The sequence below is a fragment of the Tetrao urogallus genome (genome assembly GCF_951394365.1).
Source record: "Tetrao urogallus genome assembly, chromosome: 20".
Taxonomy (NCBI): domain Eukaryota; kingdom Metazoa; phylum Chordata; class Aves; order Galliformes; family Phasianidae; genus Tetrao; species Tetrao urogallus.
In genome coordinates, this window is record NC_136833.1 from 5,100,001 (window position 1) to 5,116,718 (window position 16,718).

The 16,718-nt window shown below is 40.4% G+C and overlaps 2 protein-coding genes across 2 annotated transcripts; both read left to right on the forward strand.

The window, feature by feature from the left end:
• Positions 1-926: 926 nt before the first annotated feature.
• On the forward strand, positions 927-1,863 carry MRPS17 (mitochondrial ribosomal protein S17; the record flags this gene model as incomplete). Its single annotated transcript, XM_079545228.1, has 2 exons — positions 927-1,049; positions 1,573-1,863. The coding sequence occupies 2 exons, from the start codon at positions 927-929 to the stop codon at positions 1,861-1,863; spliced, it is 414 nt and encodes a 137-aa protein (XP_079401354.1).
• A 1,006-nt stretch (positions 1,864-2,869) lies between these two features.
• On the forward strand, positions 2,870-15,432 carry NIPSNAP2 (nipsnap homolog 2; the record flags this gene model as incomplete). The annotated part of the gene is made up of 10 exons (XM_079545227.1): positions 2,870-2,955; positions 5,865-6,004; positions 6,083-6,128; positions 8,880-8,974; positions 10,975-11,045; positions 11,404-11,544; positions 12,000-12,031; positions 13,275-13,369; positions 14,402-14,485; positions 15,263-15,432. The coding sequence occupies 10 exons, from the start codon at positions 2,870-2,872 to the stop codon at positions 15,325-15,327; spliced, it is 855 nt and encodes a 284-aa protein (XP_079401353.1). The 3' UTR covers positions 15,328-15,432.
• Positions 15,433-16,718: the final 1,286 nt, after the last annotated feature.

Sequence of the window (16,718 nt, forward strand, 5' to 3'; positions counted from 1 at the left end):
GGCCGTACAGCCGAGTGGAGGATGGTAAAAGCAGCCCCGTGCTGTGCAGCGTGAGGCGTTTCGTGCTGTGTATGTGCTCCTTTATTCTTTTGTTTTTAATGGTTTGCATATCTGAGCGAGCGTGGTGTTAAAAAGGAAGGTTCAGCAGGTGTTGGTAGTGCTTAGCAGTGCATAGGTGGAAAAAGGAGCTGAGCATTCAGCAATTTTCATATAGACCCAAGCATCTTAATGTTCACCATCAGCTTTTCCTGTGACTCTCAGTTGGGTGATACAGAAAGCACGCCCTGTTTAAGCAGAACGAATAGGGTTGGGAAGTGCAGTGGCTTGCAGAAATGAGTTCAACAGCTAATCGTGCTTGCTGTAGGTAAGGCAGCACCCGCAGCATGATGCCTTTTGCTTTGAGAAGTGTATTACTGTAGGTTCCATGAGCTTGGCTGGTAATCTTGTGATATACCCAAGTAAGTGACTTTGTGAGCTGTGTTTATAGGCTCCTGTGTTTGGGTTAGCCCCGGTCAGAATACGCTCAGACTGTTCCAGCAAAGTGAGCTGTTGGAGTATGAAGTCATACTAATTTCAGTATGCATTTTTCTCTCTTGTATGAAATAGAGTTATTCAAAGGAATTTTTTGACCCTACGGGATAAGGTCTCATCCTAAAAGTTACTTCCAGCATTACTGCCATCCTGAAATACCTCCCTGTAAATGTGGGCATGTTTTCATCTTCTGATGATGTAATACAAGACTGAGGGAGTACCACGAAGTGTTTTGAACTGCTTGTATCTGCCCTTTTTTTCCCACAAAATCTAATTAAGCTGTCAGTCTAGAACTAAAATCACAATTTTCCTGTTGATCAGAAATTGGTTATTTTTGTGTTAAAATAACATGTCTGCTTGCTTGTTGCCAGGCACTGGATGACCATAACTAAACAATGTCTGTACCACGTGGAGCTGTCCATGCAAAATGGATAGTAGGGAAAGTCATAGGAACCAAAATGCAGAAAACTGCCAAAGTGAGAGTGACAAGGCTTGTACTAGATCCTTACTTACTAAAGGTAAAAGCTGGTTATCTTATCTTGCCAGATAACTTTTGTACTGTGCAGAGGAATGTTTTATTAATTTGACCCATAGAATTGTTGATAACTCTTTGTGCTGCCAGTTCCCTAAGGGACTTGTGCAGTGATTTGGCTGTGAGGATGAGTACAGAGGATGACAAGCAGTGTGTTTTGTCAGGATGCTTCCTATACACATTGTCTGCTAAATGTTTCTTTGAAGTGCTTTGTCAATGCACTTCTGAGTTGGAAAAGTAAGATTTGTGGGCTCACACTAATGTTTAATTAGTCAGTTTTCCAATAGATTCTGCAGGCATTCTTCTGCATACATAATTGTAAGCATGCTTAGTGTTTGAATCTATATGTTGATGTGCCATAAGAGCATTTTTACTTGTAGATGCTTTTCAAACAGGGAACAATTAGTATTTTCTCCGTTTATGTGGAGGAAACTGGAACAAATAGGTGGTGTAAAAGTTTGCTTTGTTCGGAATCCTGATGCCAAAGTTTCCTTTTTTTCCTTCCGCAGTTCTTTAACAAGAGGAAAACCTATTTTGCCCATGATCCATTGCAGCAGTGTGTTGTTGGTGACATCGTTCTTCTTAAAGCTTTGCCTGAGCGGAGGAGCAAACACGTGAAACACGAACTGGCTGAAATTGTTTTCAAGGTTGGAAATGTCATAGATCCGATCACAGGAAAGCCCTGTGCAGGAACCAGGTTTCTTGAAAATCTATCAGATTCAGAAAACCTGACAGAGGCAGATACCACCTATCTAAGTGAAAAACTCCAGGAACTTAAAGTTTGTTCAACAGACAAATAGTGGAGAAAATAATTAAAGGGGGCTTTCCAGGTCATCTCTGTCAGGGATGTTTGGGTCCCTGAAATTGTATGTTAAAATGTTTTGATGAAATTTGTAGTCAAAATACGTAGCAAGCATAGTTGCTTCTAAGGACAGATGTTCCAGATGGAAAACTTGGTGCCTCAAATGAAAATATGGAAAATGTGAGTTAAATGTTAACGCTTCATTTTGTTGCATGTAGTTCTGCCCAAAGTCTTGACACTTTCCAAAGCCAGCTGCTCACTTGGAATGACTCTTTTGTACCGAGAGACAAGAATACAACGGGGCTTGTTCTGAGTGTTCTGTATTTCAGGCGATCTTCTATGATTTGTAGGCTTAACATGCTATTAAACCTTTTGAAAAGAAGTGTAGAAACTTTAAAATGAGCTGCCTGCATGTGTCCTTATTTCCTCTCTAAGTTGCTCCTGTGTTAACTTCTAAGATCTGATGAAATTCAACCACTTGCCTTTATTATGGCAGTAAAATGAGAATGTTATCTTTGGGTAGCTTAGCATAGTTCTTGTAGCCTGTCCAAAGAGTATTTAGGTCTGGCAGAGATGAATCTCAGTGAGTTCCCAGCAGGAGATAGAAGCTGATAGGAATACAGCCTCTGACTTTGGGCTGTAGGTCTCTCTGGTTGATCTGCTTGTAGAAATGGTTGATATATGTCAGTAATTACAGCTGGCTGATTAAAGCCCGTATCTAAGTGGAAGGAAATCCGTGCTGCGACTCGTACTCAGGTGGATATACAGCGTGCAAATCCATCCCCAGCACGGGAAGGCAAACCCTTCAGCCCAACCCGGCACTTCGGGGGATTTCAGCCTCACTCCCAAAGCCACGGCGGGCGGTGAGGTCCGGGCCGGCCTTCCGCGCATGCGTACTGCGGCCGCCACCGGGGCGTGGCTGGAGGACCCCCGCGCCGTTTGCGCCCCCCTCGGCCGCCGGCGGCGCTACAGCTCCGGCCCAGGAGGGAGGCGGCCGGAGCAAGATGGCGGCGCGAGTGCTGCTGCGGTGGAGCCCGGCGGGAGCGGGCGCCGTGCCGCGTATCCCGCCCGGCGGCGGCCTGGCCCTCAGGTGAGCCCTGAGGGGGAGGAGGCGGGCGGCCGAGGGCGGCTGAGGGAGGCGAGAGAGGGAGCGGCCCCGTACTCGCGGATCCCCCCCCCCCCCCCCGACACACACAAACATATTGCAGATCCCCTCTCCCGCCTGGAAATGGCGCCCCTCTCGCGCCGCGGCTGAAGGGCCGGAGCCGGGCCCACCGCCTTCCGCGGGGCGGGGAGCGCGGCCGCTGGGGCGTCCCTCAAGGTCACGGGCACTGAGGCCGGCCCCCGAGTCCGCCCAGGGGTGGGGATCGCGGGCGTCCACCCCATTGCGAATCGGAATCGCGGTCGGCAGGGCGGCGGTGCGTCCCCGGTCCGGCTGCCGTCCCGCACCGCGGCCACCCGCGCTCAGCGCTCCCAGCGGCCGGGCTTCATGGCGCCGCCCCGCGGTGCGCGGCGGGCGTCGTCAGTGAGCGCTGCGGGCTGAGGCGGAGCGCGGTGCTGCCTCACGGTTGGAACGGGCGGCGCTGCCCGCGGGATCGGCGCTGCCGGCGGCTTTGTGAAGCAGATGCACGCTTTGGATGTGCACGGGTTGAACTTCTCTCGGCTTTGACGTCTGTATAGAGCGCAAGTTAAAAACTGTCCGTTACAGACGAGTTGTTTTTCTTTCTCTTCCAGGCAGACATTGATTACTACAGAATCTAAATATTTGACCTGATACCTTCCGCTCTACCCAGTTTATACTGTATGCTAACACAGAAATTAAGGCAGATGGAAATGTCCTCAGCAGCACTGTTAATTTAACACGACCAAGCTACTCGTTCTCCTCTTGTGGTCACAGGCCAATCTTTGTAGCAAGAAATCTGAGCCTTTAGATAACATTTGTAGAATAAACATTTGCTAGCAGAGTTAAGCAGTGCCTTAAAAGGTTACATGAAAACTCTTTAATGAGCATTATTCCCAGAAAATAAAAAGTTGTGAAGTGTGATGGTAATTCCCTATGGTGCGTACATGTTCATTCTGTGCATTTACTTGTAATTTCATTAGCGGTGTTCAGGTAATTTGGATCCAGTGTTTTACTTCAAACAGATTTTATCATGCTGTGGAGCATGTTATTTAAAAGTGGATCTTTTGGGTGATGGATTAGTTTTGATGCTTACAACAAGTTGTCATTTAGTCCCTGGCTCTTCTTGAGGCAACCATGGGCACAGGTGGCCCAAGCAGGTGAGCTGGCAGTCAGCTCAGAGCATCTTGGTTTGTGGGTGTCCAGATGGACACCAGTAGTGTATCTCAGGGGAAATGGTGGTGAAAATTAAGGTTGTAGCATCTCAGATGAGACACACTGAGTGACTGTTTTAATCAATTTCAGCTGTTAGCATTCTTTATTGTAAGTGAAGTGAACATTTAGATGGCTAGTTGTGATTTATTAGTCATTGTTGATAAGGAACTTTACAAGTCCTGAGTAAAAGATTGCATAAACATCTGAAGTACTTATTTCACTCCTCACAGAAGAGTGCACTGAATATTAGTTTATTAATTGCATTTAGTAATTGGAGGAGAATATGTCAGTACTGCACAGATCTCCCTGTAGATGAAAGAACAAGCACTGCAGGGCTGAAATGGAGTCCCACCCCCAGGAGCCCAGTTTTTTGTCCAGTGAGTAACAGTGCTTACTGTACAGGAGCTCTAAAAGAGCATGCCTTTATTGGGTGGGCTCGCCTGGTGCAGGTATAAAACAGCTGTGCTGTGCCCCTCTCCTCCCTCAGTTGAGATCAGTGAAACCTCTTCTGCACCACCCTCCTCTGGCAGCAGCTATATCATGGAATGCCCTTTTGAATGCTTGTACTCAGGAATGACTGCGCAGGAATGTGCTTGCATGATTTTCTAAGGTCAAATAAAGGACCATCTTCAATAAATAAAACAAAATACTTACCAATTACTTCTTAGCATTGAAGATTGTCTTGGCTGTGGTTGTTTTGGTACTTACTATTTCTCTGCTATAAAATACTTCTCAGTTCATCCGTTCTGCTTCCACAGGGTATCCCAGTTCATTAGTTTTCGAATGCTGATTGTTGAGGAGTGCTGCTGGTGTGAATTGCTTTTCTGCAATACAAACAACTGTGTTCTCTGAGATTTTTTTTCCACCAAAAGAAGTTGATATTTTCTTCTCCTATTTTTTTTTTCTTTGAGGAATTGTCAGGAAGTTTTGATACTGGAAGAGAGATTTGTACCTGAAGATCGAAACCTGTCATCTGGATCTCATAGTGGTGCAGGGTATAAAGTAGGCTTCTGAGATAGAAAATGTGCTGCCACTTTCTTAGTATTTCAGAGAAATAGTTCAGTGTTTCAGCAAAAACTCTGTATCAAAAAGGGGTGAAGTGAAGGAAGTGCTTCTTTTGAGGAAGAAGAAAGAACATTCAAGATTGGGGGCATAAAGATTCAGTTAAATACAATAGATGTGTCATTTAACTTTTCCTTTCCAGAGCTGTATTTAAGCAAACATAGGAACATATGGCACTTACTTTCCTATTTACGCTGTACAAATCTTTCCTTATGCCACTTCTTGCTCTTTTTTACTCCTGTATACATCAAGACAGACATTGGGTAAATATGCTTCATTAGAAAGAATATAAAAAGACAACAAAAGCAGCCACCTACCCATTTCTTACCCATTTGCTTACAAAGAATGAGAGTAGAGAGTGCATGGTTAAGCGTTCAGCTCTGTATCACATAAAATGGTTTGTGAGGAGGTAATTTTTCCCACTGTGAAAAGAGCTGCCTTTACCTTGCTGCCAAGTGGCTCAGTGGAAAGACTGAGGAACAGAGTTGGATGTAACTGTTTTAATTTTGTTTGTATTATACTTGATCGTGCCCATCTTCCCTGCATTATGGGCATTTTCAAGACGTGCTCAGTGACAGTGTAATGTACTTGTTGATATGTAGGGGGATGGTATCTTCAGCTAGCAGACCTCGTGAAGACAGTTGGTTAAAATCGCTATTTGTTCGCAAAGTCGATCCAAGGAAAGATGCTCACTCCAACCTTCTAGCCAAAAGAGAGACCAGCAGTCTGTATAAACTACAGAGTGAGTGATATTCTTATGTTTAACGTTACCGTTTCTCTGTTCCATTCCTGCATTTCTCATCTACTGTTGTTGTTTCAGTTCACAATGTAAAACCAGAATGCCTAGAGGCCTACAACAAGCTTTGGTAAGTGTGCATGTTATCTTTTCACATCTTAGACATGTTGATTTGACCATAAGCATTCTAAAAATTGGCAAATGCAATAAATATTTGTGGGGAGGTGGACGAATTCAGCTTTTGCTTTCAGGGTATGATGGTAAATAGATGTTGTTATTCTTGGAGAAAGATGGCAAAAGGTACTTGACTCAGATCACCCCTTACTTTCCCTTTTGGAAGTGTCATTTCTTAATCTGCAGTTCAGGGTGATGCCTTTTGTGCAAACACAGGCGAAGTTTGTTGGAATAGCTTCCTTCCCACCCTTAGCTTTACAATAGCAATTAGATCCTTACTTGCTAGCATGCCCCCCCAACTCCTGCCACGTAGGAACTTGCTGGCAGGTGTTATTGTCTTCATATAGGAAGGAAAGGGAGAGATCACTGGTAAGTAAAGCTGCATGCCAGTGTTAAAGTATGGTTTGGAGGAGATTTTGAAAATGCAGGATTTGATTCTTCCTCAGTTCATCTCTGTCTTCTTTCTACGAAGTTACATTACTGAGATCTACTTTAAAGAGCTAAGCAGGCTTTGGATAGGATCTGTGTGTTGGGGTGATAACCTCCAGAGAGAGCAGTGCTCTCATTAGTTATCCAAAAAGTCACAGCTTTCTAAAATGCATGAAGAGTAATGTTTAAAATGTACTGATTCAAGAACCAAATTAGAGAAGTATTAGCCCTGTCCTGCATACATGATGCCAATACTGAATGTATAAATTGGAAATATAGTAGAGCTCCCATGTTTGGAAACAGCAGGGTTTCCCACTGTCCTTGATCACGTTGTCAGTGCAATAAAACATTCTCAGTACAGTGGTACCAGGTTTTGGCAGTGGTGGATTGACTGGGACATGAGTTGGGCTGGAGAGGAAGGAAGTTCACACCTCCTCATTTATGTCCTCAACTCTGTTAGGAGTTTTTTGTCCAACATTGTCTAACTTAGCCATATTAAGCTTTGAAATGGGTCTAGATAACCCAAACCTGTTTTCCTTATTGTACAGTTACTTTATGACAGAAGGTATTTTTACGTTTAACCTAAAACTTTAACCTAAAAAATACATATACAGAGAGGCATGACTAGCATTCAGACCTCTTTCTGTTTAAAAGCTTAATATAAACACATCCAATTATATGAGGCAGAGCGCCACTTCTCTGTGTATCTCGTGAGCTACCTAGATGTAGCATGAAAGCAGAGGCCTTTATTTTCAAGGAAAGAAATGATAACAAAGAAGGAAACTGCTGGTAGCAGCCAGATGAAGTATGTGGGGTTAGATGTCTTCTTTCCAAACTAAGGATAGTTGAAGTATTGAAGGGAAGGAGGAAACTTGAGAAGGGAGAAATTGAGAAATGAAGGCGCTTCTGAACTTCCCTCCTTCCTCCCCCTAAATTAAGCATGAACAAGCAAATTCCTTATAAAGATTAGTCAGCATGTGTTCATAAAGGAGGAACATAACGAAGGCAATTAGGAGAACACTTCATGAATCACTGTGGGTAAGGATCCCCTTGTGAAGAAGTTGTAAGTTATTTTTAAAAGGAAAAAGATGGTTTTCAAGTCTGTGAATGACATCATACCGTGTCTTTTTTTAATATATTTTGGAAAAATACCTTTAATGATTACTGTAGTAATAATTTAACGTTCCTGCTTAAAGCTGCCTCTCTAGGATCTTGTTATGCTTTGCAAAACCAAACTGATAGTGACTGCAAACATCACTGGAAAGTTTTCTGTTGTATAATTTCCACTGTAATGAGAAATATTGAAATATAAATTGGTGATGAAGTTTGTTGTGGGTCATCAAGAAAGTCAGTGGTAGAACCAAGAGGAAGACTTGCATATTCTGACTGTCTGTCAGGACAAGACCAGCCTACTTGCTATTATTTGATACCTTGCAGAAATACTGCCTGTTGGCTGCAGGGTAAGAGTAGTAATTATTCAGGGGAAAATATTAAAAGGCAAAGTTCAACCGGCCCAATAGACATTCATCAGTGTTCATGCAGTGAAAGCTGACTTAACCAAGTTAGCTGTCAGGAAAACTTAATTTCCCAATGTTAATGTAAGTCACCTTTTAAAGTTTGAAGAAGCACTGCCATTACTGGAAATAGTCAAACAGAAATTTGGTGTTAGTCGTGTTTTCATGGCAGTTTCATCATGTGCTTCACTGATACGTTGCCTCAAACTAGATCTGCTTTCTGAAGCCTTGAAGAAAGCAGTAAGGCAGCATAGTATTGAGCACAGCCTTCATTTGATCAATCAAAACACTTGTTTTTATTAATTAATTTAATTTATTAATTTTTATTAATAACATTGTTGCTGGTAAAGAAGAAAGCCTGTCCTTTTCTACTGTTGTATATTGTGTTGATGAAGAAAACGTTTTCCTAAAGCAAATCACCCGTGTAGCTAGGCTGTGCTTCCTGTGGGACATCCTGATGTTTGTTTCCCTAATGTGTTGGATAACCCAGGTGTTATCACGTAATTCATTGCATCCAGAGTGTTCTACCATGGTGTGCCTTTGTCATACAGTAAGAAATAGTAGCACTCACCTTATTTTCATGTAGAGCTGTAGCTATCTTTCCCCTCGCAAAGCAGATTCTTGTATTTCAGCTTTCTCTTCTGAAACGTAGAGCTTGTGAATTTTCGTACCATAATGATAAACGTGTGGTGATTTGTTATACATATCAACTGTAGCCTCCCTGAAGGAAATGCAACATAGTGTCTGTATTCCTTGTTTTCAAGTCAAGAGGTGCTGCCAAAGATTCATGAAGAAAAACACTACCCATGTGCACTGGTGGGGACTTGGAACACGTGGTACGGAGAGCAAGATCAGGCTGGTAGGAGATAGAAGTACAACAGAATGTAAAACCATACAAGTGAAACGTGTGCTTGGCAGGTTTCTTCTCTTTAAATCATCTCTGTTGATAGTAAACCTTTAGCAACGTATACAGTGAGGATGTGTGTGCATCGGTTATCAGTAGTCGTATTAACATTTGCAGTGCTTGCTATTTGTCTTGTTGAGTTTGACAGTGAAGCTTTTAATTCCTAAAGCTTGTCCTCTCGTTAATACTTTCCTGTTTTCCAGGTGGTAGATTAACAATTGGAGAAACCCTGGTCAAATTTGCTCCTGTAATATTTTGCAGGCATGGATTGTGTTCCTGAATACTTAAGCCAAAGGCTTTCAGAGACAGAGTTGCGATGGCTTATAAGCCAAAAAAATGAAAAGCTTTACTCAGACTTTCATACTGCAACTGCTATATGATAATGAAATGCAAATCATAATGCCATCTGAAAAAAGGAGTGCATTGTAAACTCACAATAATCTAAATCTTTACTGGGGGTTTTCTGTTCATGTTCTTATAAGGGTACCACCTAACAATGCAGATTGAAAATACATTGAACTAGAAAGCACTGAAGAGCTGCTACAGAGGTAACTGCAAAGAGACTTGTGCAGAAAGAAAACCTGAACAATTTCCTGGGCTCTGGGAAAAGGAAAGAGTGGGAAACCAAAACAGAGTGGTGTGCCAATGCTTGTTTTGTGGTAGAAGCTCTATGGTTAGAGCTGTGCTAGGGTCAGTGTCACTGCTTTGTTATCCAAGAAGCCCTGTGCACAGCAGGGTGGTTGGAACTAGATGATCTTCCAACCCAAGCTGTTCTGTGTTTCAGTGCACCCAGTAATTTTTCCTGCATTCACGGCACATTGGAATATTGACACTGCACAAATGTGAGGAAATGACTGTAGATAAACCAAACAATATCTGCGAAAGAATTCTTATAAGTTGAAGGGAAAGTGGGCAATAATTGAAATGAGAATGCTTAGCCAAATCTCATTCATTGTTTTTGTAATGTATTAACACAGACTATATCTATAATTGCATCCATAGCTTGGCTTGAAAGTGTTATTGCAACAGTTCTGGCAGTATAATAAAGCAGATTATGGGTTTTTTTTTCTTGTTCAGTACTTGTACTGGGGCTGTGTTAATACTGTCTGGATATATCAAATTTGCCCTGGGGAGTAGGCAATAGAAGCAGGCATACTGGATGAATCTGCTGTCATAGTGAAGTGCTTTATACATTAGTCTCGAGTTCACTCTGCTGGAAAAGGCCCAGAACTTCTGGATAGGAGAGCAAATTGCTTTTCTGACTCTCTGAGTTGAATTATTGTTGCCTTGCTTTATTAAGTGCTTGTAAATAGATCTAGTTGGGATTTATTAGAGCCTCATTAAGGAGAGAATACTTTGATAAGACTGTCAAATGCAAATACCTATTCTGAAATTTTGATGTTTTAATGGGGAAAATCCTAACAAAAATGTAACAATTGTGGCACATTTAGATAAATTCTGGTATGCTTTTTTAAATTAATGTTTACCACAAAAATAACACTTGCATCATTTTTTGGCATCCTGCTGAAAGTTTCTTATGCTCTTTTGCTTGAGTAACTTGCTGAACTAAAAAGTCTACTACTCCCTTGCTCTTACGTGGAATAGTTTTAAAAGATCTTTATGAATAAAGTCAACCCCTTCAATTGAATCTCATTTTAAATTACAGTCATGTAAAGTCATCACACTTTACTAGCATGGCAACAAAACCTCCTCTTAGAAATCTTCCTCTTCAGATTGAACTGTGCAGTTTTTGAAAGAACACTTTGCAAAAAGCAGATGATTCTGTTCAAGTGTTCAAATGTGCAGTACTTTAATGAAAATCTTGTTTAAACCTGTTACATGACTTGTGTTATTGTATAATTCTGCTCTATGAAAAGCATTTTGTACTGTGATATTCCATGAGTTTTGCTGTTTGCTCACAACGTCCACGAAAATACTTCCTTTTTCTGTTTCAGTTCACCTATGGAGGTATGAGGGAGGCTATCCAGCTCTCAATGAGGTCATGAGTAAACTCCGTCAAAATAAGGTAAAACTTGGGTTTTGCTACAGGTGGTTAAAGAAAAGAACGTAGAATAGAGCAAAACAGTTGGACACCTGCTTTTACTGATCACCTTCTGTGCAAGCTTATTGCAAGCAGATTGGAAGAGATCCAGATTCAGAAATACTGAGTCTTAATGTTATTGATTCTCAGATCTCTATTAAAATGCAAGCTGAAGTTTTCAGATGCCAGGGGAATTTGGATGCCTTTGCAGTTTAAAGGATTTCAGTGTCCAAAACCTCGGTATAGTACTGAAAAATCTAAACCACTGTAGGGGACACACTGTAGGGTTTTTTTGTTGTTGAAACACAATACACAGTTTGCCAATGACCACATTGTTTTTAAGGAGTTCACAGAGTTTCGCAAAGAAAGAGGCAACATGCTTCTGTCTCGCAAGAACCAATTACTGTTGGAATTCAGCTTCTGGAATGAACCTGTTCCCAGAGAGGGGCCGAATATTTATGAACTGAGATCCTATCAACTTAGGGTAAGTTTCAGGGTTTTTTATTTTTTAAGCCATATGATGTCATAAAATGTTCAAAGAGTGTTTATACGATGCAGATGGAAAACAGGCCTTGTCTTAAAAACCTGGTTCTTATCAAAGCTGATGGCTGAGTCACTGTTGCTTTCAAAATGTGGGGTCCAAAATGAAGGCAGGCTCCAACGAGATGCTAATGTCTCCTGTGAAGGGCTGGAAGTCTTGTGTTTTAATTTGAGGGAAACTTCTGGAAAATGACTAAGAACTAATGTAGTAAGTAAATTGAGTAATTATAGATGATTATAATATGCTTATCACTTAAAGGAAGTGGTTTCATTATTAGTGTTTCCCATATGTAAATGTGAGTACCATCAAAATACTGCAGGTTTTTTTTTTGTGAGTACCATCAAAATACTGCAGTTTTCTTTAAGCTACAATCTTAACAGTCTGTTTTGTTCTTGTAGCCTGGAACTATGATTGAGTGGGGAAATTACTGGTAAGTACTGCCTTAGCACTTTTGTTTTTGTCTTTGAGAGATGTGTGTTTAAAAGTTATGAAGTGGAAGTGACAGAATGGTACTGAAGCATTTCAGGCACCCAGTTAATGGTCTGCTTCTGTTCTCAGGCAACTTGTAAAATAGTTCTTTGACCCTCAGTTTATCCTTTGAGGAAAGGAAAAGGAATTCTTTATGCAAACAGTGCTGTAGGCTGAGTGGTTTGGTTTTCTTTTACGTAAGCCTTTTAGTTAGATATCATATAGTAGAAATAAGAAATAATTTATTTTGAGTAGAAAGCACTGCTCGTTGAAGGATGCTTTTAACTTCTTAAGAGCACGTTCTTCTTCCACAACTTCAGCACCAGTAAAAGTTGACTTATTTTTCTTTCAGGTATTCTAAGTCTTGACTCTTTCAATCTTTGAAAGCTAAGTTGCTTCTTGAAAACCTATTGAGCAGCACATTTGTATTGTAGCGTGTAGGTTAAAAACATTTGAGACAGTGTCCTCTTGAGTGTATGCTTCTAATTCGGACTTATTCGACAGTAAGTTTCTTTCAGTTCATACTCAGTAAGTTCGTGCAGTTCTTGTGATTGGCAGTTAACTAACTTGGAATATTTTCAATTATTTTGACAGAGGTGAGGACTTGGATTTTTAGTTTAGCCATAGTCATTGGTATAATTCATTTGATTACAGTAATTTGCCATGAAACTGAATTTCAAATTTTTACATAATAGGCATGTCTGCAATAGTACCAGTCTGTTTTAGAAGGTGAAACAGATTTATAATTTGAAAAGATACTGATCTTGTTCACACAACAGATCACGGACTGTCACAAAACAGAGATCCACGTGAGAAAAAAAACTGTATTCTGTGACCAGAAAATCTGTGGTGAATGGGCGTGACAAAGGCAAGGTGACAGAAGCGCAAGGTTTTAGTTTGAGAGCTGAATACTGGACAAGCAGTTATCAGTTTAATGGATCTAATCTTGAAAACAGTGATTAATGCACAGTCTGATGAAACCACAGGCCTCAGATTTTAGGATGTTCTGACAAGATGTAGGCATCTTTTAACTACTTAGTGCTAGAAATCAACGGGCTTAGGTTTTTTTCCTCATTTGGAATTGAGAAAGTGTGCAGTAAATGCTGTTTAACTTTTGGGATTCTGTTCACATCTGCTTTCTCTTCAGTTATCATTCATTTGCTACCAGGTCTGTTGTTCTTAAAGACTCCTCCTCTCTTCTGTAGGGCCCGTGCAATTCGTTTCCGACAAGATAAAAACGAAGCAGTTGGAGGATTTTTCTCACAGATTGGACAGCTGTATATGGTTCATCACCTTTGGGGTAAATGTGTTTATTTTAACTGGCTTTTTTCTCAGTCAGCCTCTAACAGGCTGTTGACTTTGCCCAGAGGACAAGGTTGTTACAAAAGTTGGAGGAATGCCTTAACGAGTTTTTTCTTTTACATCAGCTATGTTAATTTTCTGTATTTTTGCATAGACAACTTTATTTTTGAAAGAAACAAGCAGAACTGAACATTTTATGTTTTGCCTTGTTTCTGTCAAGTTTCTTAAGGGCTTTTCTTATCTACTCGATTGCTTTCAATAATGTAAGCATGACAACTCAGATCCTGCCCTCTCTTTTTTCCATCCCCGTTTATGCTGAAGTGAGATTTTTACTGCTTAGTTTGAAGCCTCACACGTACCACACTTAAAGCAAGGGAAGTCAAGCAGAGATTTACATTATAGCAGTACAACATTGTGGCTTACTCCACTTGTTAATTTCTACTGATGCTTAGGTTCCTTCTACTCTAGGATTATTTTGCCTTGAAGAAACTCGTGTCTAATGTTTATTTTAGAAAACATGCAGTATTAACTTCAGATCTTGACAATTCAGAACGTTGTATTCCAGCTTTAGAAGTGTGATCCCCACCACCCATGTAGAACTCTGTTGCATTATCTCCCTTATCTATTTTAAGACATTTCTCCCTGCCAATTTAGGCTTCCTCTTGCTGCCCCTGATAGCCTTTATTGCATTCAAAAACTACCATCAGTACACAGGTTGGTTTGTTGGCCATTTTTTACAGAAATGCTCATGATCAGGGGTGAATGCTTTACAGAACTGATGACTGTTTACCCACCACCACCCAAAACACTCCAACCATGCAGTACATACATGGTGTAGCATTTGCAAAGTACATTTTGCTCTCTTCCCCAGTTCCTTCTATTTGCACTGGTTTGAGTGTTCCTTTTTGTGGAGAACATCTCAATTTGTAGTCTTCTAATAACACATGAGAATACTTTTAAGGTAGCTGTACATACGTAGAAGGAAAAGGAGTTACTTACAAGCTTTGTGCTCGCTGTTGTCTCTTGCCAGCTTACAAAGATCTCCAGACCAGAGAAGATATAAGGAATGCTGCGTGGCACAAACCTGGCTGGGATGAGCTAGTCTATTACACAGGTAACATATTAACTCCTTTGGAATGCTGGAGGCAGACCTTTCTGCAGGCCATCATTCTTATTCTTCATTACGTTGTTCAATGATAAGTTTTGCATCTCTGTATTATGTGTGTGTGTTCAGTTTTGCTGCTCTAAGGAGGCATATTTCACTAAGCTGTAAAGGGAGTTTTGCAATTGATTGTCCAAACTTTGGAGGCCTTGCATAATTGCTAAAAAAAATTCTATTGTTTACAGTAAATTTTCATTTCAAATGCCTCTACAGGAGAGGAGCAGGTTTATGTAAATGCTTAAGTTGTGTCCAGCAATCTAGGAAGCTAACAGTAAAATGTATCTGTATATTAAATAGTTACCTCTAATATTTCACTTAAGTACTGGAGCCTTAGTAAATGCATTCCTTTGAGATGGGAAATTAGACTTTGGAACTGATACCTGGAGATCGCTCAGATCAAAGATAGCTTTCATTACAGAACTCAGAGAAGTATGCTAAAAATGTCAGATTTTAGTCCTGTGAGCTTTATTTCACAGAAAACATACCAGAAAAAATGTAAGATATCTTTTGGCTTCAAAGGAGCAGACAAATTACATGAAAAAAATCACAGGTTTCTCAAAATGGCTGTGCTTCAGTTACGGAACTATTGGTGGTTACTGATGATTTGGCATGCACAGGCTGGGGGGTAATTTGAAGACAGTAGTATCTGTTGGAAGTGGGCATGCAGAACTGTTGATGATCTCTGTTAGTGAAATTAAACCCTCTCTCTTTTCTTTTTTTTTTTTTCAGTGCCCCTTATTCAGGAAATGGAGTCCAGAATCATGATACCATTGAAGATTTCTCCACTTCAGTAAAGTCATTGATTTATTTGTGCCTACATAGATAAAGTGACAAGTATTTGTCTTAATTAATTTATGGTATACATTGTATATCATAGTCAAAAATATAAAAGTACTGTATTGAGCTTATAAAAGAGACCTCTTTTCTTCAGAACCTAATGACCTTTTGCTCTTGGGATTGTACCAGGAAAAAAAGAAATACAGGGCTGTAGCTAAAAGGTTGGTTAACGTAAAGAAACTCCTCAGGTTAAGTATGGTGTACGGTATTTAATATCTCCTCCTGGATAGAAAATGCCCAGTGTTCACAACAGCAACAGAATGGAGTGTTATAGTTGCTGTGGCCTTTGTGTAGCGTTTATAACGACTGCAGAGTGCAAAAACAAATGGGGAAGTTCTGAAATCAGGAGCTTTGAAACCCTCAGGCAGTTCACCTAACTTTCTAGCAGAGCTGAAATCAGTAAAGTAGCTCCAAATTTATGAATAGATGGTTACTAATTGAGGGTAATATTATCTCTCACATGATAGCTTACAGAGAATAGGGCATTCTGTTTCACAAGGATGTTGAAGCTTGTTGAAACCTAACTACGTGTTTTTCTAGATATCAACACCTGGAATTAATTTTGTGAAATTATTTAGAGCCTTTTTAAAAAAAGTCTGACCCACTGCTTTCAAAGAGATACTGACATGACATGATTGTCTGAACATCCTGCAGAGAATCAACTTCCGTGGAATACATTTATCTCTAGGTATAACTCAAAAATCTAGGAAAAGGGGTTTTATTTAATAAGCAGTCGTGACTTCAGACATATGCTTGATCAGGTGTTTCACTAACTGTACAATGGGTACTCAAGAATTAATGTGTGAAACTGACGCATGTTGAGTCAATAGGATTGGCACAGAGCAGTGTACCATTATGTCCAGTTCTATTTTGATTTCACTTTTAGACTAGAAAATGTCAACACTTTCAGTGTCTGCGATGATGTGAACACCCTGTAATGAAAATAATGTTCTCTCTTCAAAGTGGCTGCAAGAAATAGTGTAACACAGAGAATGTACAAATCAGTTACTGAATGTCAATTTGTACATTTCAGTGAGTATCAGGAAAAACATCAGTCAATAAAATCCTTTTAATTTTCACATATTACTGGCACCATATACATATTGCACCATCTGTCTTTTCTCTCATCTTGCAGTGTTTCTGATGAACAGTTTCAATAATTGCATAGAACACATTTCAGCTTAGTGAGTCGGTGTCACTTCCAGTATCACTTTCAGGGACAGCATTTCTCAGTATTCGGCTCTCTTTCTCCAAAATTAATTTACAATATTGCCATTATATGCCCTTTTCTTAAATGTTTTGAGTGCTATGGTGGTAAATACAAAATACTTCTTTTCATTTTCTCCTT